The following is a 22,325-nucleotide window of genomic DNA, read 5'->3' as shown; positions in this document are numbered from 1 at the left end:
CAAACCTAAGATGACATAGCTGGAACTAGAATCAGCAGTAGAGGATGAGTTGTGTTGGCTGACTGGCTGTCTTCAAGACATACACAGTTTTGGTCAAATGTAGCCCCGGGATAGCTCTAAATAACTGGTAGAATAGTGATCGGTCTGTTATCTGTTGTGTATATTTATAGTACTAATACTGTTGTATCAGATCAATGAACAGAATTAGATTGATGAAATTGATGAACAAATTTAATGATGAAATTGATGAACAAATTTATATTGCACATGTTGTATATTAACATAAAACTAAAGTCATATTGATTTTGTTATGGGGAGAACATTGGATATAGTGGTATTGATGGTTGATATTAATTAAATTAATTTTTATTTTATTATTTAATATTATAAAGGGATTCTTGAAGGTTGGTGTTTTAAATTCTGATTTTAAAGTTTATTTTATTTTTTGTCTGGCCATTACCACTCAGAGGAGTTTTGAAAAATTCTGTGATGGTAAAAAATTTCTTAACTGTCTGTTAGTTGAAATAGCTGTTGCTTGGAGAGATTCCGATATATTGTATATTTGAGAAAGGTTATCTTTTATTTAACCAAATGGGAAGTAGGATTTCAATTTTAAAGATTTTTTTTTTTTCAAATGTAAGAAAAGTTTATTGTAGACGTGAAATTAACTCTGTCTTTCTGCCTAAGATAGCTTTATTTGAAGTATCTGGCTAATTTCTCCAGTGTATTTCTTTTTTTCCTTTCTCTGTTTTTTTTTTTTTTGGAACATGGCACAGAGTCATTCTTTGATTTTTAGTAATGAGAAATTTTTTTCTTTGCAACCTATGGAAAAAATAGACAGCCAAGGACTTTGATTTTTCTCATTATCATTATTACTCAGCTATGCTTGTAAATAAATATGGTTTATCTCCATCCCTCCAGTGCATATGTACAAAAAACAAATAGTGACTAATCAGATGAAGAAGTTATTTTTCAGAGATCAGGGAAAGATAATATTTGATATATTGCTGATCCCTATAGAAAGATAAAATTTGATACATTGCTGATCCCTGTAGTTGGAGTCTGACTAATGTACTATATTTGGAGAACAAGGGGTTGGATATTAGGACTTGGTTTTGTGGGAAAATGTCCATTCTTCTAATAATTAACAAATATAAAACATTGAATTTTTTTTTAATTCCTTTCTATTCAGGCATGATTATAAATCAAAAACAGAATCAAGGAGTCTCAATTTACCTCTCATTAGAAAAAATAATTAATTGGCATTGGCAGCTACCAAAACAAAATCACAAAAATCTCTGACATTTTGTGAAATTTACCAAGTAACAGCAAAGTTGGATTGGTCTCAGTTTTGATCAGCTACCCACACTTCTGCCCCAGTTAATCTTACTTTTTTATCTATCATTAAGTTTTGATTGGTAAAAAGCCTTCTAGAAGGTTGATCCAGAAGAAAAGTAACCTTTTCTTTCATCTTCGTCTCCTAGTTCTCTTAATTATGGCATTGTTTCCATTCTAGAGCCTAAGGTGTTTCAGTTTTCTTTAGTCAGTGTGCATAAAATATCTTTCTGTGTCTTAGAAGTGTTTAGTCAACTCTGGTTTTTATTTATTAAATCATAATTTTAAAATGTCTAAAGATTATTATTGTTATTTTTACCAGATGGGATTTTTCCTGGTAGGTTGGGTTTAATTGCTGTGAGTGGTTTACAAAATCATAATTTTCTTAATGCTTTGGAGACTGAAAAGAAGTCACTTGTTTGTGAGTGATATTGGGTCTATACTCTTGAAATCCAAGAAGCTCAAAACTCCAAGTGTTTTGTAAGGTTGACACAAACTTACTTGATGGCAAAGCCTAACAGGAACTGGTAGGAGTTTATTTGTAGTATTTATTTCTCATACACTGTAAATATTTATATTTTTCTCTGCAGAAATAATGTTTGATTATAGGATAATCCCATGTACTTCACTGGGGGTATTACTGTAATATATGGTACATGTTCCATGTTACCCTTGAAAATCTGAGAAATTATGAATTCTAAAACACATCTGCTTCTTAAAGTTTCAGATAGGGAATTGCTGACCTGTATGATATTGCTCTTGTATCCTGTGCAAGGTTGTTTAGGATAAGAGTGTTTTTTTCAGAACAGTCACAAGTAAGCTATGGATACCTACATGACAGATGTGAGATTGATAATGATTTCATAGAGTCAGTCAGTATCTCTTAAATGTTAGTGTTTATTTTTTATGTAATTTTGCTTGCAGGATGTTTTTGTTAGCGGTCATTTTATGACTTGTGGGGCTCACTAGATACCAGATACTAATTACAGACAGCTTCCTTCAATTTTAGTGCTTAGTTAATTACAGAGGTTAAGCCTAGTTGAGTTAATAGAAATTAAAATGATGTGGAAACACTGTACTTTTTCCACCATTTTATCATTACTTTTTTCTTGGCTATAGGTGCAAAAATTCATCATCCTGTGGACGTAACTATTGGTACTGGCTAAGACTTAACTGGTTTCTTCCCCACTTCCTCTTGCTCCCTGTCCTCTTTTCCTCCTCTCATTTATTTCTCTCTTCAAATATTTTAGATTGTTATTTACTTGATTGGGTACAAAGAGAATGGTTAGAAGGTTACTGAGTAGTGTTGGGTTGAGAGGGACTGGGCTGCCCTAGGTAGGAGTGGAAGAAACCTGCTAGAAAACGTAAGTCCTATGAGCTCTTTAATGTCTTCAGCCTAACTTTTCAGTGACTGCTCATTTTCAGGATGGACTGCTTTATTCATCAGTTTCTTCTGGTCTAGAGTGTATAAATGGTTACTGTGTAGCAGTTTTGAAAGTGTAGTGACTCTTCTTTTATTGATATGAACAGTATCCTAATAAACAGGAAAACTAATAATTTCTCTTGCAACTTCCTTTTTCTCTGCCATTGCTATTGTCTCTTTTCACCTGTGTTCTTGGTATTCCTAAAATTTGTTTGGTATATTAGGGATGTAGTATAAGTTGACTATCATAAATATCCATGCTCATTTTACTGGGTAAAGAGTAAAATAAATGAAGCAGTTTTATGGGCCAGATTTATCTTGTTTTGGTTGTGACTCAATACTTACAAGTCCATATAGTTTACAAAAGATGTTAAAGGGAGGAAGAATTTTGTCTGTGTTATCAGTAAAATTAAAATCAAGTGCCCAATCTTAAAAGAAGCACATTTACTTTAAAAAATAATTGCCTCTTCGATACCAAATATTGCCATGTGACACAAAATAGTGCTTCTCTTTTTAAAGCATATTTTAATTTAGGGTTATATATATTCATCTTCATTAGAGCTATACAAAACCATTGTATCAACTTCATTGATTTATTATTTGATCAGGTTGGGAATGTCTACCATTCTTTGACTTAAATTTGTTTATATTGTTTTGCAAGTTATTCACAAATTTTGGTGGTTTCATTTGTGTCAGCGTCGTGTGTGTGTGTGTGTATGTATATACATATGTGTGGTTTTTTTTTTCTCATATTTTCAACAGATTCTGAAGGGAGTGGTAATGGAAGTGAAGATGCTTCAAAGGACAGTGGAGAAGGTTCCTGTAGTGATTCTGAAGAAAATATTTTAGAAGAAGAACTGAATGAAGATATTAAAGTAAAAGAAGAACAGCTTAAAAATTCTGCAGAGGAAGTACTATCAGCAGAAAAACAATTAATTAAAATGGAAAAGAAGGAGGAAGAAGAAAATGGAGAAAGACCTAGAAAGAAAAAGGAGAAAGAGAAGGAAAAAGAAAAGGAAAAAGAGAAAGAGAAGGAAAGAGAGAAGGAAAAAGAAAAAGCAACAGTATCTGAGAATGTGGCTGCTTCTGCTGCTGCCACCACACCAGCCACAAGTCCTCCGGCTGTTAACACATCCCCTTCTGTTCCCACTGCGACAACTGCTGCAGAGGAACAAGTCAGCGAGCCAAAAAAATGGAACCTTCGACGAAACCGACCGCTTCTGGATTTTGTGTCCATGGAAGAGCTGAATGACATGGATGACTATGACAGTGAGGATGACAATGATTGGCGACCTACTGTAGTAAAGAGAAAAGGGAGATCTGCATCTCAGAAAGAGGGAAGTGATGGAGACAATGAGGATGATGAAGATGAGGGAAGTGGGAGTGATGAAGACGAGAATGATGAAGGCAATGATGAAGATCATAGTAGCCCTGCCAGTGAAGGGGGTTGCAAGAAGAAGAAGAGTAAAGTTCTTAGCAGAAACAGTGCTGATGATGAGGAACTGACCAATGATAGCCTGACCCTATCTCAAAGCAAGAGTAATGAGGTAGATCAACCCAATTTTTATATCTGTCTGTCTGGGGAAAAGGGAATTCTTCTCTAAGTCACTCTACACATTGTATTAAGTGGCTTCCTTGAAATCCTATTTATAGACGGCTGTGGGATGAATGAGCACTCTAACTGTAGCATTTTTTCATTTGGCCAACAGACTTTTATTAAATATCTACTATTTGTCACCGTTCTCAAGGAGCTCACAATCTCTGTCCTCAAGGAGAAATATTTAGAGAAATATTTTTATATCCATAGACTTGGGAAATGACAAAGTTTTCCATTCTCCTTTTTATCCCTTTACTCCTTTGTTCATAGGACTGCTGAATGGTGCTGAGTGGAATATGAAAACAAAGGTCACCTTTCTTTCAACGTAGTTATGTCCATATCCTTATTAAAATGCAGGCCTTTAGAATACCTTAGAGCAGGGCAACAAACAGTCTAATGATTTTCTCAAACCTTAGAGATTAGTTTTAAAGATTAATTCCTTTACCAGCTGTAGCACTCATCATCCTTTTAGTCACCAAATCTTTGCTTTATGTGTACGGGACATACACATAAGTATAAACTATTTTTACATATATTTAGTAAATAAATTCTCTCTACAAAGAAATGGAATAAAAACCCAAACATTTCCATCATAAAACAGACATTTTTGTCATAAGACTGCAGTAATGGCTCAGTGCTTCTACTTGAAGTTCTACTACTGAAAGTTAGGTTTATCCATTGATCTCAGAGATGCATCATTCAAGACTCTTCAGTCAAACACATTTGTGTCTCTTTGTGTATGTGTTTTTGTATATGTTTTTCTTCAAAAGAAAGATTGAGTTGTTGTCTTACATGTAGATGTATCTGTTACATCACATGTACAACTGTAATAATTCTGTCATTTCTGTTAATGTGTTTATATTCACCAAAATTTATTTCCTTACCACTTATTTTTTTTTCCATATCACTGAAGTAAGTTAAACTGGTAGAAAGAAAGATTTTTCCTCTTATGCTTTATTTGTGCTTTCACGTTTTTCTGCCTACAAGTTTTGCATAGCAGTGATTATCTATTTTAATTGTTTTGCTTAAAAAGTTGGTGATTTCCTTACGAAAATAATCTATAGCAGGCTGTAAGGTTATCAGTGGAGATGAGACAACAGTTTATATTTGGATTATAAACACTGGTTTACTTCTGAAACCAATATTTTATATGAAAAAAAATGTTGCCTGCCTTCAATGTCATTCTAATTCTTAACTTTAAAAGAAAGTTGTCATTTGGGAAAAAGTATAATATTTTTAATGATATAGCACAGGCAGTTCCATATTATCAATGCTATCTTAAACAGGCATAGAAAAATCTAATTGTTTGTATTTAATTTAGGCATGCATGCAGTTTATTTTATAGCACTTAATACTGTATATCTAATGAATAAGTTTATTTTGACAACATCACTTCCCTCATTTTTATTAGGTTGATATTCTTAGAAGTAGTCTAGCTAATGATAGAGGCAGTGTGTATTAGATTTATGCTAAAGAGTGGGGGACACCTGCATATGTTTAGAAATTTGCCACGTAAAATGTGTATAGTATCTGTTTATTAAACCTGTACTTCATAAATACTGCCTAAGAGGTTGTAGACTAACATTTACGATGCATTTGAAGTCCATGTATTGGTTGCTTAGTTTTTTTTTCCCACTAGAAGACACTTCAGTAAATAATGGGACCGTTTATGTTTAGATTAATAGTCCCAAACACAAGCACATTCAGGAATGAGATTCCAAAGCACTTCTTCAAAAAAGTGCCCATGTAGAAGAGATTATAAAAAGTTACTTTTTCTCCAGAATAACATTCTACTTAAAAGCTTGAGTCATTTTCCCCACAACTCTATTATTCAAGTGCTACAGTAATTTTTTGATGATTTTAATTTAAATTATGTCCCTCAAATTAGATAATTACATTTTAATTAAAAAACTAACCAATTGTGATTATTAGTTATATTTCTAGATTTCTTATTTGTATGATCTTAATTTTGTAAAAAGATGATTAAAGCTAGTCCTTGTTGCCTGTGGCCAATGTTTGGGTTTTAATCTTCCTGGTTATTTTAGCTAGTGATAATTTCTGTGTCCATTACATAGTTAAGTATATATTTGATTATATTTGAAGTTTGATTTTCCCTGCTTTTACTTTGTTTTCAGAAACTACTTTGTAGTAGAGATAGCTGAAAATGTAGCTTTAGAAATACATAATAGAAATATATAATTATACCATATTTAGTTTATAAGCAGGCAGACATTTTTCTTGGTTGCTATGTTAAGTTCATTTGTAATGAAATGACCTGAAACTTTCATAATTTTGAAGTTTTGTATGGGAACTTGATATTTATTTTAGCAAGGCCCTTTTATAATTATCGCTCTTAATGGCCTTGACATACCTATGCTACAGACCCTGAAATACGCTCTAGCAGTGATTCTCAAACTGTTTTTTCTTTTTTTGAGACAGGGTCTCACTCTGTTGCCCAGGCTGGAGTACAGTGACGTGATCTCAGCTCACTGCAACCTCCGCCTCGTGGGTTCAAGCAATTCTTCTGCCTCAGTTTCCTGAGTAGCTGGGAATACAGGTGCGTGCCACCATGCCCAGCACATTTTTGTATTTTTGGTAGAGATGGGGTTTCACCATGTTGGCCAGGCTGTTCTCCAACTCCTGACCTCAATTGATCCACCTGCCTTGGCCTCCCAAAGTGCTGGGATTATAGGCATGAGCCACCACGCCTGGCCTCGTTTTAAAATTTTTTTAATTTTTATTTTTTTTTTGAGACAGGGTCTCGCTTTGTTGCCCAGACTGGGGTGCAGTGGCGTGATCATGGCTAACTGCAGCTTTGATCTCCCAGGCTCAAGCAATTCTCCCACTTCAGCCTTCGGAGTAGCTGAGACTACAGGTGTACGACCGTGTGCTTTTATTTTTGATTATTATTATTATTTTTTTTGTGGAGACGGTATCTTACTATGTTGCCTAGGTTCATGTCAAATTCTTGACCACAAGCAATCCTCCTGCTTCAGCCTTCCAAAGTGTTGAGATTACAGGTGTGAGCCACCACACATAGCTCTTTTACAGTTTTAAAAATTATTGAGGACAACCGTTAATATTTATGTGGATAATATCTGTTGATATTTACCATTTCAAATTAAAACTGAGTAAGCACACAAGTTGTCAGATCCCATTTTATATAGTGTCTGGAAAACTTCATTTTACTCCCATGAGAGAAAGAGTGAACAAGACAAATAGTGTCTTAGTATCATTATGAAAATTGACTTTACTTTTTATACCTGCTGAAAGAGAATTCACTGGACCACACGTTGAGAACTGCTGCTCTAGAACTGGGCATTAGATAAATTCCATTCTTGCAAACAGGCACCTGTTTTTGTCAATGACCTTCTGGCATTTTTTGGATTTAGTGCAGTCTGAAGAATCCCCTTGAAATATGGTTGTATGTCTTTTTCAGCCGTTAATCTTGCAGCTTTGAGATTCCTTAAGATTATCTTGCCCTTTAGTTTTCTGAGGTAAGTTTTTTGGAGAAGGCAGTTTAGTATTTTCAGAAATGGTTCCCATTTTCAAGATTTTGAAACTGAAGTTTTGTATGAGAATTAATACATGACAGTAAATTATGTCAATAGAATTGGCATTTTTGTTTTGTAAAAGAAAGAGTTCTTTTCTCATGGAAAATACTTAAAATTGGAGACAGTTTGGATTTTGGATTACTGCTTTATAAATGTAACTATGTTCTTTGCTGAGTAGAATTTTTTTTTCCATAAAAGGCTCTGTTACAGATATTAGGTGTCATATTAAGAAATGGCAATTGTCACCTGATTTTTGTGAATTAAAATGTAAAAATTTTGCCAAAATTTATAAATATCCACTTCTATTTGAGACTTCTAATTTATTAATCAGTTGCCTTTTTACACATTGCAAAATGAAACAAATTGCTCTGAGTCCTAAAAAAAAGTCAGTTCTGTAACATTGTATAAATATTGAGATTCACGAGAATTTGACCTTTTCTAAAAACTTAGAGGAAGTATGATTGGTCAAGCTTTTTGATATAATAAATTTTTCTTCAGAGCAGTAGGATTCTTTTAATTCGAATTTTACAGGAAATGTGCTGGAATTTCCTTGTATTAAACACATGTGTTTAGATAAAATTTAGCCTATTGTATATATCATTTACAATCATATGTGGAACATATATATATAAAAATGAACAGTAAGCATATTTTAGAGCCTGTGAAGAACATTGATCAGTGTTATCATTTTGGGGGTAAGTTTTAAATCCTGATGGAAAAAATGAAATATTTACTATAAGTAGTGATTGATTTATTCATGTAGTATCACTTATTCTTCCTATAATTACATTGGATTCCATTACATTATTCCACAATATTAAAGTTATTTTCTAGGTGGTACTTTTTTGCCATTCAAAACCTATTTTCCTGATGTCTATTTTTATGTAAAACCATATTTTAGAAATTTTATGTTAAAAGCTTCAGCTTAACTACTTTCTCTAAAATCTTGAAAGATGATGTATGTCCTCAGAAATATCCTAACAACAGATGATAATAAATCAGGTTTTGTATTGATCTAATCATAAGTGTGCTTAAACCTATGTTTGATGTGTTAAAACTGAGATCTAGCTGGCCGTGGTGGCACATACCTGTAATCCCAGCTACTCGGGAGGCTGAGTCAGGAGAATTGCTTGAACCTGGGAGTCGGAGGTTTCGGTGAGCCAAGATCTCACCATTGCACTCCATCCTGGGCAACAACAGCGAAACTCCGTCTCAAACAAACAAAAAAAGCAAAAAAGAAAACTTAAGATCCTAATTTTTTTAAGGAGGATGTGTTATTTAGATTTTCCAGTTGAAACATTGTCTGCCAGCTATTTGGTTAGGGAAGTATTTTATCTCTAGTTTTCCCTATTTCCTTCTTTGCATTACATTTCTATTAAGAGTCTGAAGTCATGAGGATCAGAGGGCCAGAAACATTAGTTAATGTTGTTTTCTGTGCCTGTAAATGATAATAGATGTGGAGAGAAATTGGCGTAGAGATATGATTTAGGCATTTATGGTTTTTCTGAGCAAAATGGAAAAATAGGAAAATAGAGGAATTAGAACTGCACTTTGATACAACTTTTTCTGACCTTTTGAAATTTACTTGTTTCCCATGTGGGTAAACCTTTTTTCCAGGGCTGATTAATTTTAATTCCACCAGAGAAATTACCACACAGTCCATAAAGACATGTGGCATCCTAATTTCCAAACTCTGATTTTTTGCTAGATTATTTTCTAGTCTGTAATTTTTTTTTTTTTTTTTTAACCTAGATGTGGTATTCTTTTTTTTTTTTTTTCTTTGAGACGGAGTCTCGCTCTGTCGCCCAGGCTGGAGTGCAGTGGCCGGATCTCAGCTCACTGCAAGCTCCGCCTCCCGGGTTTGCGCCATTCTCCTGCTTCAGCCTCCCCAGTAGCTGGGACTACAGGCGCCGGCCACCTTGCCCGGCTAGTTTTTTTGTATTTTTTAGTAGAGACGGGGTTTCACCGTGTTAGCCAGGATGCTCTCTAAGGAAAGTCTTCTTTGGACTTACCATGGGGATGATATTTAAAGTAGCAGTGTTCATTGAGGCTCGCAACTTTTCTTTTGGGGGCACAAGGAAGATCCTCAGTGTAATAAATCATCAGTTCATGATCCTCTTTTTGAACCACCTTAACAAGAGATACAGTGGAAAGGAAAAGGCATTGAACATTTATTGAGTGTCTACTTTGTGCCAGGAACATTCTTGCCGTCTATTGTTAATTCTTATAACCTCCTGAGGTAGATATTATTTTTATCGCCATTTTGCAGATAAAGAAATTACAGCTTCGAGGTTCAGTAGTGAATAAGTGAGAGGTGAGAAAGAAACTTAAAATGTTTGATTTCATGTCAACTTTGAAGCATGACTAATAGTATGAAAATCTGGGCAGATTTTTGTTTGCTTACTCTTGTACTGTAAAACCAGATGAGTTTTATTTAGGACATTTTCACTTTTATTTGCCAGTTACTTGTCAGCCCCAGACCTATTTTTTTGGTTTTATAACATAGAGAAGCAAAATGCAGAACTTAAAAATACTAGAATTCTTAAGAGAAATGATACTATATTCTTGTTGACATTTGCATTCTTTTCTGATTGTTTTACAAATCTGCTGCAATTTTAGATGTTACACACAAAGTATGTTGAATTATTAATTGTGACCTTCAAGTATATTCAAGTGTCACAAATTGCTATTTAAATGATGGCTCCAAATGTTACTTTTGGATATTGGTTGAGTTTAAAAGAATATAAAAATATAAAACATAATAAAATATATTATGAAAAATGTATATTTAATGAGTGTATGGTATGAAACCAATTTATTAAATTTATTTCTGAATATTGTTAGGTTGATAAATAAAAATGTATGGACTCAAGTACCATCTTTTATTATAGGTAATGTTAAGCACAATCTATTAAATATGCAATAATCATTTTCTTGTTAACTTTTTTAAAGTTTAACTCTATAATGCAGAAGGTTTAAATGAAAACAAGCAGACCCTCTTCTTCTGAATTTTATCTTTTAAATGTTTATTAATATGTCTTCCTATTTCTTTCTTTCTTTTTGAGACAGTCTTGCTCTGTCCCCCAGGCTGGAGTGCAGTGACATAATAATAGCTGGCTGCAGCACTGAATTCCTGGGCTCAAGTGATCCTCCCGCCTCAGCCACCTGAGTACCTGGGACTAAGGGCATGCATCACCATGCCCAGCTAATTTTAAAATACGTTGTAAAAACGGGATCTCACTCTGTTGCCCAGGCTGGTCTCAAACTCCTGGCCTCAAGTGATCCTCCTACTTCAGCCTCCCACAGTATTTGGGATTACCAGTGTGAGCCACTGATCCCATCCTCTCTTTTTGTAGTATCACTAGCTAGATGTCTTCATTACCAGTTTACACTAGATATTTCTTGATATAAACCTAATTAATAGAGTTCTCTGACCCTTCTAGCAGCTAGTCAATCTGGATCCTTTTTTAGATTATTTTCTGTATCTGTGTATATTCATATACCTAGGCAGGCTCTCATGGATCTATCTTACAGTAGTTTGATAATGCTGGAATTTCTGAATTCCCCAGTACTTAAGGAGTATAGAGTCCTTAAGTCTGCCATCACATATATACTTGCTTATACATTATTTTGAATTGATTTCTTCCTATTTTGCGTATGTGTGTCTTGTCTCCTCTAGGTAGGATTATAAGCTCCTAAAGTGTAAGAATCATGTCTTGTACTTTTAAAACACATGTATAAGATCAGTGATTACTTTGATTACTTGTGGATTCATTTTTCGTTTTTCCTGGTTTAAGGGGCAAAGCAGATCGAGTTGTTAGTTGCATGCCTGCTTTTTCATATCGTCTCTCCAAGAGGAGACAGAATACGAAGCTTGCAGAGAAGTGAGAAATTAAATAAGAGGGTGCTTGTAGTGTTCTTTAACAAAGACGTCAAGTATATATTTCTCAAATATAATGTACTTTGGAGTTAATAAAAGAATGGAAAATGGGGCATACATTTGGAAGTGCATATAATAATGTTTAAGTAATAAAGAGAATTTTAGTGATTAATTTTTTTTTTACTTTAAATGTGATTTTCTGATATATGTTAATATTTTAATATTAGGACTCGCTGATTCTTGAGAAGAGTCAAAACTGGAGCTCTCAAAAAATGGACCATATTCTGATTTGCTGTGTTTGTCTGGGAGATAATAGTGAGGATGCTGATGAAATAATTCAGTGTGACAATTGTGGCATTACGGTCCATGAAGGTAATGTTGCTTTCTTTTCTCTCTTTTTAGAAATGGCTGACTGTGGCTCTTTTATGTTTGTCCTAAGGTGGTTCTACAGTATTTCATGGTGTTTTGGTTGAAATAATGCTAAATCATCAAAGTATGGGTGCTATTTTTCAGGTTATCTTTTCTTTGTTTTTGAGGTGGAGTCTCACTCTGTCGCCCAGGCTGGAGTGCAGTGGCACAATCTCGGTTCACTGTAACCTCCACCTCCTGGGTTCAAGCGATTCTGCTGCCTCAGCCTCCCGGGTAGCTGGAACTACAGGTGCCCACGACCACACCTGACTAATTTTTGTGTTCTTTTTTATTTTATTTTAATTTATTTATTTTTGAGATGGTGTCTCGCTCTGTCGCCCAGGCTAGAGTACAGTGGTGCTATCTCAGCTCACTTCAACCTCCGCCTCCCAGGTTTAAACTATTCTGCCTCAGCCTCTTGAGTAACTGGGATTACAGACATGAGCCACCACGCCCGGCTAATTTTTGTATTTTTAGTAGAGATGGAGTTTCACCACATGGGTCATGCTGGTCTTAACTCCTGATCTCATGATCCACCCGCCTCGGCCACCCAAAGTGTTGGGATTACAGGCATGAGCCACCGTGCCCAGCCAATTTTTGTGTTCTTAGTAGAGACGGGATTTCACCACATTGTCCAGGCTGGTCTCAAACTCCTGACTTTAAGTGATCCGCCTGCCTCAGCCTCCCAAAGTGCTGAGATTACAGGTGTGAGCCACTGCACCTGGTCCCCCGGTCATCTTCATTAAAAAAAAAAAATTTAAATAATGAAAATAGAAATACTATATGGAAATCAGTATTTCTTTAAAGGTCAGGGTTATGGTATTGTATTTTATGATACTATTTCTTTTTTTTTTTTTTTTTTTTTTTTTTTGACGGAGTCTTGCTCTGTCGCCCAGGCTGGAGTGCTGTGGCCGGATCTCAGCTCACTGCAAGCTCCACCTCCCGGGTTCCCGCCATTCTCCTGCCTCAGCCTCCCGAGTAGCTGGGACTACAGGCGCCCGCCACCTCGCCCGGCTAGTTTTTTGTATTTTTTTAGTAGAGACGGGGTTTCACCGTGTTAGCCAGGATGGTCTCGATCTCCTGACCTCGTGATCCGCCCATCTCGGCCTCCCAAAGTGCTGGGATTACAGGCTTGAGCCACCGCGCCCAGCCTCTTTTTTTTTTTTAAATTAAAAATTTTTTTTTCTTTTTGTTGAGACGGGGTTTTGCTGTGTTGCCCAGACTTGGTCTTGACCTCAAGCAATCTGCCTGCCTCAGCCTCTCAAAGTGCTGAGATTACAGGCATGAGCCAGTGTGCCAGGCCTTATTTCCAGTTTTTTTTTTTTAATTTTAAATTAAAAAAAATTTTTTTTAGTTTTTAAATAAAATTCAGAAGTAGGAGAAAGTTGACTATTTTTGTCTGATAGAAAGTATTCTTAAAAAACTTACATTCTATCAATTTTTTGTAGCTTCTTCTTTCATAGATGTGCTTTTATTTTTGAGAGAGAGTCTTGTTCTATTGTCCGGGCCGGAGTGCAGCAACGCGATCTCAGGTCACTGCATCCTTCGCCTCCCAGGTTCAAGCGATTCTCCTGCCTCAGCCTCCCGAGTAGCTGGGATTATAGGTGCCTGCCACCATGCCCGGCTAATTTTTGTATTTTTAGTAGAGATGGTATTTCGCCATGTTGGCCAGGCTGGTCTCAAATTCCTGGCCTCAAGTGATCCACCTGACTCAGCCTGCCAAAGTGCTGGGATTACAGGCATGAGCCACTGTGCCTGGCCAATAGTATGTATTTCTTAAGAGCAAAGGGCCAGGTGCAGTGGCTCACACCTGTAATCCCAGCACTTTGGGAGGCTGAGGTGGGCGGATCACCTGAGGTCAGGAGTTTGAGACCAGCCTGGCCAACATGGCGAAACCCCATCTCTACTAAAAATACAAAAATTAGCTGGGTGTGGTGGCTCATGCCTGTAATCCCAGTTACTCGGGAGGCTGAGGCAGGAGAATCACTGGAACCTAGGAGGCAGAGGTTGCAGCGAGCTGAGATTGTGCCACTGTACTCCAACCTGGCCAACAGAGGGAGGCTCCGTCTCAAAATTAAAAAAAAAAAAAAAGGCATTATCTTACATAACCACATAATTATCAAAGTCAGGAAGTTAACATTGATGAAATACTGTTTTATCTAATCTATATAGATTGTATTCAGATTTTGCCAATTGTCTCAACAATGTCATTTCTAACAAAATAAAACTAGGATCATGTATTGCATTTAATCGTCATGTCTATTTAGTCATCTTTAATGTGGAACAGTCCTTGAGTTTCTGTGTTTTATGTCATAGACCATTTTTAAATATAGACCAGTTTTTTTGTTTTGTTTTGTTTTGTTTTGTTTTGTTTTTACAGAATGTTCCTAATATGATTAGATTTGGGTTATATGCTTTTGGCAGGAATACCACAGAAGTTATGTAGTGTTCTTAGTGCATCGTATTAGGAAGCATATTATATTTATTTGTGCAGTTACTGGTGATATTACCTTCCTTTTTTTCTCTGTTTTATTGCATAAGCCTACCAATTTAGAATACTGGTGATATTTTGATCACTTGGTTGGGAGGGTGTCTTTCTGGTTTACCTGTGGTAAAGTTATTTTTCTTACCAATTAATTATTATTATTATTTTTTAATCAGGGCTGTGACTACCACAAAACAGTATTTCTATGGCTTTTCTCTTACCTGCTTTTCTGGTATTACAGCCCTTGTCCCAAGTAATTCTGGGAGTCTGCTGGACTTGTGGGACTTGGCAGGATCTGTGATTCTCTAGCTAATCCTCTTGTCTTCATGTGGAGCTGCCCTTTTTTGCTGCTAACACTCACTGTGGGAATATCTCCAGTTACTGTTATTTATATTTTTAGTAATGTTTGTTGAGTACCTTCTATGTGCTTGGTATTCTGTAAATTTTAGGCATATGAAATAGAATGTACGAATTGTTGACCTGGTGGAACTTAATGTCTGGACAGGCAGGCAGTAAGCAAACCAATAAATATCTCTCAGTTGGTGGCCCAGATTCTTAAGAAACACGAAGTTGGACAAGGAGTATAGGAATGCTATGTGTGAGGGTGGTTGGGTGAGTTGGCAGAAGTTTGTATTTATAAAAGTTGATAAGGGGCCAGATACAGTGGCTCACGCCTATAAATCCCAGCACTTTGGGAGGCTAAGGCAAGCGGATCACGTGAGGTCAGGAGTTCGAGATCAGCCTGGACAACATGGTGAAACCACATCTCTACTAAAAATACAAAAATTAATCTGGCATGGTGGTGTGTGCCTGTAATCCCAGCTACTCGGGAGGCTGAGGCAGAGATTCGCTGGAACCTAGGAGGTGGAGGCTGCAGTGAGCTGAGATTGTGCCAGTGCACTTTGGCCTGGGTGACACAGGGAGACTCTGTCTCAAAAAAAAAAAAAAAAAAAGTTGATAAGGTAAGCCCACTCTGATAAGAGGATATTTGAGCAGTGACCTAAAGGAAGTAAAAGAGCAAGTCATGTAAATATATCGGGAAAGAGCACTGCAAGCAGAGGGAGTAGTGAATGTAAAGATCTTGGCCAAGCACAATGGCTCACGCCTGTAATCCCAGCACTTTGGGAGGCAGTGAATCACTTGAGGTCAGAAGTTCAAGGCCAACCTGTCCAACATGGTGAAACGCCATATCTACTAAAAATACAAAAAATTAGCTGGACTTGGTGGCGTGTACCTGTAGTCCTAGTTATTCAGGAGGCTGAGGCAGGAGAATGGCTTGAACCCAGGAGGTGGAGGTTGCAGTGAGCTGAGATCAAGCCACTGTACTCCAGTCTGGGTGACAGAGTGAGACTCTGTCTCAAAAAAAAAAAAAATCTTGAAGTGGTAACATGCTTGAGTGTTTGTATAGTGGCACAGAAGTTTGTATGACTAGAACTGGCTGAGCAAGCTGGTTAGTGGTGGGAGTAGAGATGGTAGTAATCCAGCTGGGGTCTTGCAGATTCTGGTACTGATTTTAGATTTTATTATGATGGATATGGGAAGCCATAGCATGGGTTTTGAGCAGAGGATTAATATGGTTTGATTCATATTTTGGAAGGATCACTCAGACTGCTGGGTTGGGAGTATACTGAAGTGAATCTAAGGTGGGCAACTAGGAAAATATTTAGGAGACCATTGCAGTTATCTAAGAGAGGAATTGGTTTTGAGGTAGATAGTAAAAGTTTGGTTTTACACTGTGTTTATGTAAGATATTAGGACTAGAAATTTAAATTTGGGACTTATCAGCCTGAAGATGTTATGCAAAGATGTAAGACTAAATGTAATAAAGTCATCCTAGTACTTTAGAGGAGATGGGGAACACATGGCCAGTGAGATATGAGAACCATGGATGGTGACCCAGAGAAAAATGTTTCAAAAAGAGAAAGTCAGTAAATGTATCAAATAATGTTTTTAAGAGTGGGAAATCACCCTAATTCAATGCTGGACTTCGAGTACACCACCAGGCAAGCTATCCCAGAGGTTATTGAAAAAAAAAAACTAATTGAAAAAATGTTTGTATCACATGATTCATTAAATAAATATAAAATACACAGAAGCAAGGGGAAAGATAGAGGATAAGTTAACACATTTAGACTGAGGTTTAAGTAGGATAGAAGGACCATACTACCTAAATCATTCCTGGGGTATGATGTTTATATGTTTTGGCTTATCAGCCTTCTTTGCTAATGCTGCGGTTGTGAGAACCAGAGCCCACAAGGTAGGTGCCCTGGGCCACAGATACACACACTCTCAGGAAGATACAGGAACAAGTATGCCTGGTCATGGTGTTAGCTCTCCAGTTAATCTACTCAACAGCCATAGGTTTTATTTGTATTTGTTAGTCAGTGGACAGAATAGGTATCACCAATGGGTGGCCAAATTAAGGCCTCATGAATATTGAGTTCTAAGTGTCTCATACATATTTAATGTATTCTGACTCTTTGGTGCTTTTTGCATATTTGCCTCAAGAATGTTAGATACATCTTGGTCCTTCTGTCCCTTTCTGTCTGTGTTTAATGCATACATGCTTTACTTTTTATCTATACATACACATGTAAGTTTTATTGCTCTCATTTTGTTTCTGTATAGTAGAGTTTAATATTCTCAAGCAGGGCAAAAACACATTTTAACTGAGAATACATCATTGAATTTAGTAACATGAGGGTCATTGGCCATCTTGATCTGAGAGAGTTCAAAGTGAGAATAAAAGAAGGGGAAGTGCAAAAAGTGACCACGTGCAATTCCTATGATGAGTTTTTATATAAAGAGAAGCTAGGAGATGGGAAAAGGGATGTGAAATTGAGGGAGGATTTTTTCCTTCTTATTTTAGATGCTGTGTTAATTATCTGCTGCTGTGGAACAAATTATCCCAAAACATAACAGCTTAAAACAACAAACATTTATTATTTCACATTATTTCTAAAGGTTAAGAAATCTGGGAGCAGTTGGTTGGGTTGTTCTGACTTAGAGTCTCTCATGAAGTTGCAGGTCAAAGCCATAGCTGTAGTCATTTTAAGGTTTGGCTGGACCTGGAGGATTTGCTTTTAAGCTAAGTCAAATAGTTGTTGGTAGGCTTCAGTTCTTTGATGGCTGTTGGCCAGAGACCTCAGTTTCCTACTGCATGGACCTCCCTCATAAACTGCATGAATGTCTTCATGAAGGGCAGCTGGCTTCAGAGTAAGTGATCAAAGAGAGAAAGAGATGGAAGCAGTTGTATAAGAGTACTAGTATATTTTATAATCTAATATTGGTAGTACATACAACCATTTCTCCCATATTCTGCTGTTCACACAAGCCAACCCTAGTCAGATGTAGTTGGGGGCATTCTAAGAGTATAAATACCAGGAGGCACTGATTATTAAGGGCTATCTTAGAGGCTGCCTACCACATGTGCAGAGATTATGTAGCATGTTGTGTGCTGATGGAGGTGACCCAGTGGAATGGGAGATTGGTGATATAAGGAAAATAGTAAGGAAAGAAGGGGGAACAATTGCTGGAACAAAGGTTTTGAGTGCAAGATTAGAGGGGATGAGATCCAGTACCAAGTAGAGAGATTGAGTGGATAAGAGTAACCATAGTAATTAGGGAAAAAAGGATATATGGGTCCAAATGTAGGTAGGTTGTTAGATGTGGTAGTTGGAACATGTGTAAGTTATTTTTAAAATGTTTCTTGTTTTCTCAGTGAAATAGGAAGCAAAGCCATTAGCAGAGAGTGGGGACAGTGGGGAGTTAGAGATTTGGGGAGGCAGAGTTGTATAAAATTTATTTGGGAGAATAAACTGAATAAGGAAATATATACCTAAAATATATATGTATACACACACACACACATATATATACACACACACATAGACAGCAATAAGACCACTTGATATTAGTGGTAATGAATAAAAAGGGCTCATTAATATAAATACCATATTCATTCATATGAATGTGATATTAGTGGTAATGAATACTGTTACTGAGAAAAGTAAACATGGTTGTATATATTTGTATTTTTCTTCTCCAGGTGTGGTTCAGATTCCTGGGAGTAGGTAAATAATATGTTAACTCAGGAGTAGCAGGTACTTTGGCAGTGTTTGTTACATTGATCACTGATGATCACAAACATGTTACTGCTGCTTATATCCATGAATGTCATTGCTGATGTGTGATGCAGTTATGATGAGTTCTGTTAGTTTTGGTGATTCTCTTATGATGCTGAGGGCACTATCTCTCTTTTTCTCTGCTTCATTATAATGGTGAGTACCATCTCTACTTCTTAAGTCATTCTTAGGTCTACTTCTTAGATTGTGGTCATCGACCTTGGATGTATTTTTTAGGCTAGCACAGTAGTTTTAAGTAATTGAATTGGTTGCTAACATTTAAACATTGGGAAATCTTACACATTTAGGATATCAAGCTGCTTTTGCAAAGTTCTGGTGGTACTAGAGTTTTTTGCTGCTGTTGTCGCTGTTGTTGTTTTAAGTGATGGAGTGTCCCAGGCTTGCCTCAAACTCCTGGGCTCAAACGGTCTTCTTGTTTCAGCTTCCCAAGTAGCTGCAACTAAAGGCACTAAAGGCATATGCCTGCCCTTGCAGTAGTTTTCAGTTTCTTCTAGCACAATCTGCTGGAGCTGAATAAGGCTGCTCCCTGCTAGTAAGGCCTGTGGTCTCCAGTTCACCACAGTGGTCTCTCAAACCACTTACTCATTTTTGTTAGTTGCCTAGTCCCTGGAGATATTTGAATATATAGTTCCTCATCTGCTTTGAGGGTACTGTCTCTTGTTGCTGATACTTGGGCTGCTGATGCCTTGTGGTCTCAATGTCTCACATCTATAATAGTTAAGCAACTCTTTTACTATAGCTTTTACTTTAGGACACAAGCTTGAGGCCACTGGGGACTAGTTCCATGTAAATTTCAAAATGAACCTCGCTCTGTGGTCTGTTTTTGAGTCATGTTTTGCTCCTTGGACTCTTAACTTAGGATGAGTTCTTTCCCAGTAGATTCATTCTTCAGATAAACATAGATTTCTGTAAGGGCACAATATTAGTTCCACTGACATGCTTACAGCTATTAAAAGTTCGTAATAGGACTCCTGCTTCAGATGAGTAGCCTCAGTACTGGAAAATCTACCTTCTTTCCAAAGTAGCTTTGATTTTCAGAAACATTTAAAAAGTCTGAATCAAGGCAGACAAATGAGATGATCAAGCTGAGTGGTAATGCCAATTAAGTCAACAGGATGTTGTATCTATATAAAGTCATGTAACAACTCTTCTTGTGTAATTGATTTAACTGGCTTTGATGGCAGTCCAAGTTATAAATATTTTTGAGACTTTGCTAATGATAACTCATTTAATTCCCAAAACTAGTTAATGAGAATTGGAGACCTATTTTTATTACAGAGAAGGAAGAAAGTTGGAGAAGGAGAGGGAAATTGATGCATAAATAGGGAAGCTGAATAGTCTTTCACCTCTTTAGGTGAATCTTTATGTTATATAATTAATTTGTTGGTAGTAGTTTGAATTCTGTGAACTTTATATATGTTCCAAGTAAAGATGCAAAAAGGTAAAAAATAAATTTTGACTTAAAAAATTATGCTACTACTTTCATCCTCTAGTTTAAATAATTTCCCATTTCCCTTTTAAATTTTGGAGTTTCTGTTGTATGATTGATTTTGTATGTTGTATGATTGGAGTTTCTGTTGTATGATGTGGAGTATCTTTTCATATGCTTATTTGCCTTTTTTGTGTTTTTTGGATGGAGTCTTGCTCTGTTGTTCCGGCTGGAGTGCAGTGGGGTAATCTTGGCTCACTGCAACCTCTGTCTTCCAGGTTCCTGTGATTCTCGTGCCTCAGCGTCCTGTATAGTTGGGATTACAGGCGCACACCACCACACCTGGCTAATTTTTTAGTTTTAGTAGAGATGGGGTTTCGCCATGTTGGCCAGGCTGGTCTCAAACTCCTGACCTCAAGTGATCCACCTGCCTTGGCCTCCCAAAGTGTTGGGATTACAGGCGTGAGCCACCACATCAACCCTTATTTGCCTTTTGTATATCTTCTTGGATGAGGTGTCTATTCAGATCTTTTGCCCATTTTAAAAAATTAGGTTGTTTTCTTATTGTTAAGTTTTAAGACTTCCTTGTATATTTTGGATAACAGTTCTTTATCAGATAGGTCTTTTGCAAATATTTTCTCCCAGTCTGTAACTTATCTTTTTATTCTCTTGACAGTATCTCTCACAGAGCAGAAGTTTTACATTTTAATGGAGTCCAACTTATAAATTATTTCTTTTCTTTATTATGCTTTTGGTCTTGTATCTAAAAAGTCGTTGCTATGCTTAAGGTTATCTAGATTTTCTCCCATGTTATTTTCTAGTTTTATAATTTTTTAATTGTAAATTTTCTTAATTAAAAATTTTAAAATTTTTACAATTTTGCCTTTCACATTTGGGGTCTGAATTAATATTTGTTACGAGTATAAGGCCTGTCTCTGAATTAATTATTTTGCACGTGTGTGTTCAGTTGTTCTGTCACCATTTGTTAAAAAAGCTGTCTGTGCTCCGTTGTATTGCCTTTGCTCCTTTGTCAAAGATCAGTTGACTGTATTTATTTGGGTCTTTCTCTGGGCTCAGTTTGTTCGTCGACTGACCTATTTGTCTGTTCTTTGATTAATACCACACTGTCTAGATTACTGCAGCTTCATAGTAAGTCTTGAAATTGAGTAGTGTTACCCCTTGGCTTGTTTTTTTTCCTTCAATATTATGTTAGCTCTTCTGGGTTTTTGCTTCTCCATGTAAACTTTAGAGTCAGTTTGCAATATCTACAAAATTACATGCTGGAATTTTGACTGGAATTGTATAGAATCTATACATCAAGTTGGGAAGAAATGACATCTTGACAATATTGAGCTTTTTTATTCATGAACATAATAAACATTTATTTATTTAGTTATTTGATTTTTTTCATCAGAGTTTTGTAGTTTTCTTCATAGAGATCTTGGCAATATTTTGTTAGATTTTTATCTAAGTATTTTTTGGGGGGTGCTAATGTAAGTGGAATTTTGTTTTTAATTTCAATTCTACTTGTTCATTGCTTTCATAAGAAAGCAGTTGGCTTTTGTATATTAACTTTGTATACTGCAGTCTTGCTATAATTGCTTTTTAGTTCCAGGAAATTTTTGGCTACTCTTCCAGATTTTCTACTTAGACAGTCATGTCATTTGAAAGCAAAGATGATTTTCTTTCTTTCTTTCCAGTGTGTATGTTTTTATTTCCCTTTCTTGTCTAAAAAACAGTAGTGACAGAGAACTTCCTTGCCTCATACCTCATCTTTGTGGGCAAGCTTCTAGTTTCTCATTGTTAAGTATGATGTTAGCTATAGGTTTTTTTGTAGAGTTTCTTTATGCTCTAGTTGAGGAAATTACTCCTTATTTCTGTTTTTGTGTGTGTGTGTGTGTGTGTGTGTGTTTTAACTTGTTTGTCTGTTTTGAGACAGAGTCTCACTCTGTTGCCTAGGCTGGAGTGCAGTGGCGCAATTTGGGCTCACTGCAACCCCCACCTCCTGAGTTCAAGTGATTCTCCTGCCTCAGCCTCCCCTAATGTGTGTATAATTTTAAAAGGTGCTT

General features: G+C 36.4%; 1 protein-coding gene across 2 annotated transcripts in view; it reads left to right on the top strand.

The window, feature by feature from the left end:
- The window catches only part of PHF14 (PHD finger protein 14), a 199,113-nt gene that overhangs the window by 5,008 nt on the left and 171,780 nt on the right, over window positions 1-22,325 (top strand). For both annotated transcript variants that reach the window (XM_025380069.1, XM_025380071.1), the window contains exons 3-4: window positions 3,521-4,305; window positions 12,017-12,161. In XM_025380069.1, coding sequence (XP_025235854.1) covers window positions 3,521-4,305; window positions 12,017-12,161 — 930 coding nt within the window. The remainder of the gene's footprint in view (window positions 1-3,520; window positions 4,306-12,016; window positions 12,162-22,325) is intronic.

This window comes from Theropithecus gelada, chromosome 3 (assembly GCF_003255815.1).
Source record: "Theropithecus gelada isolate Dixy chromosome 3, Tgel_1.0, whole genome shotgun sequence".
Taxonomy (NCBI): domain Eukaryota; kingdom Metazoa; phylum Chordata; class Mammalia; order Primates; family Cercopithecidae; genus Theropithecus; species Theropithecus gelada.
Note: the sequence above shows the minus strand (reverse complement) of the source record. Positions and strands in the feature narration are given on the sequence as shown.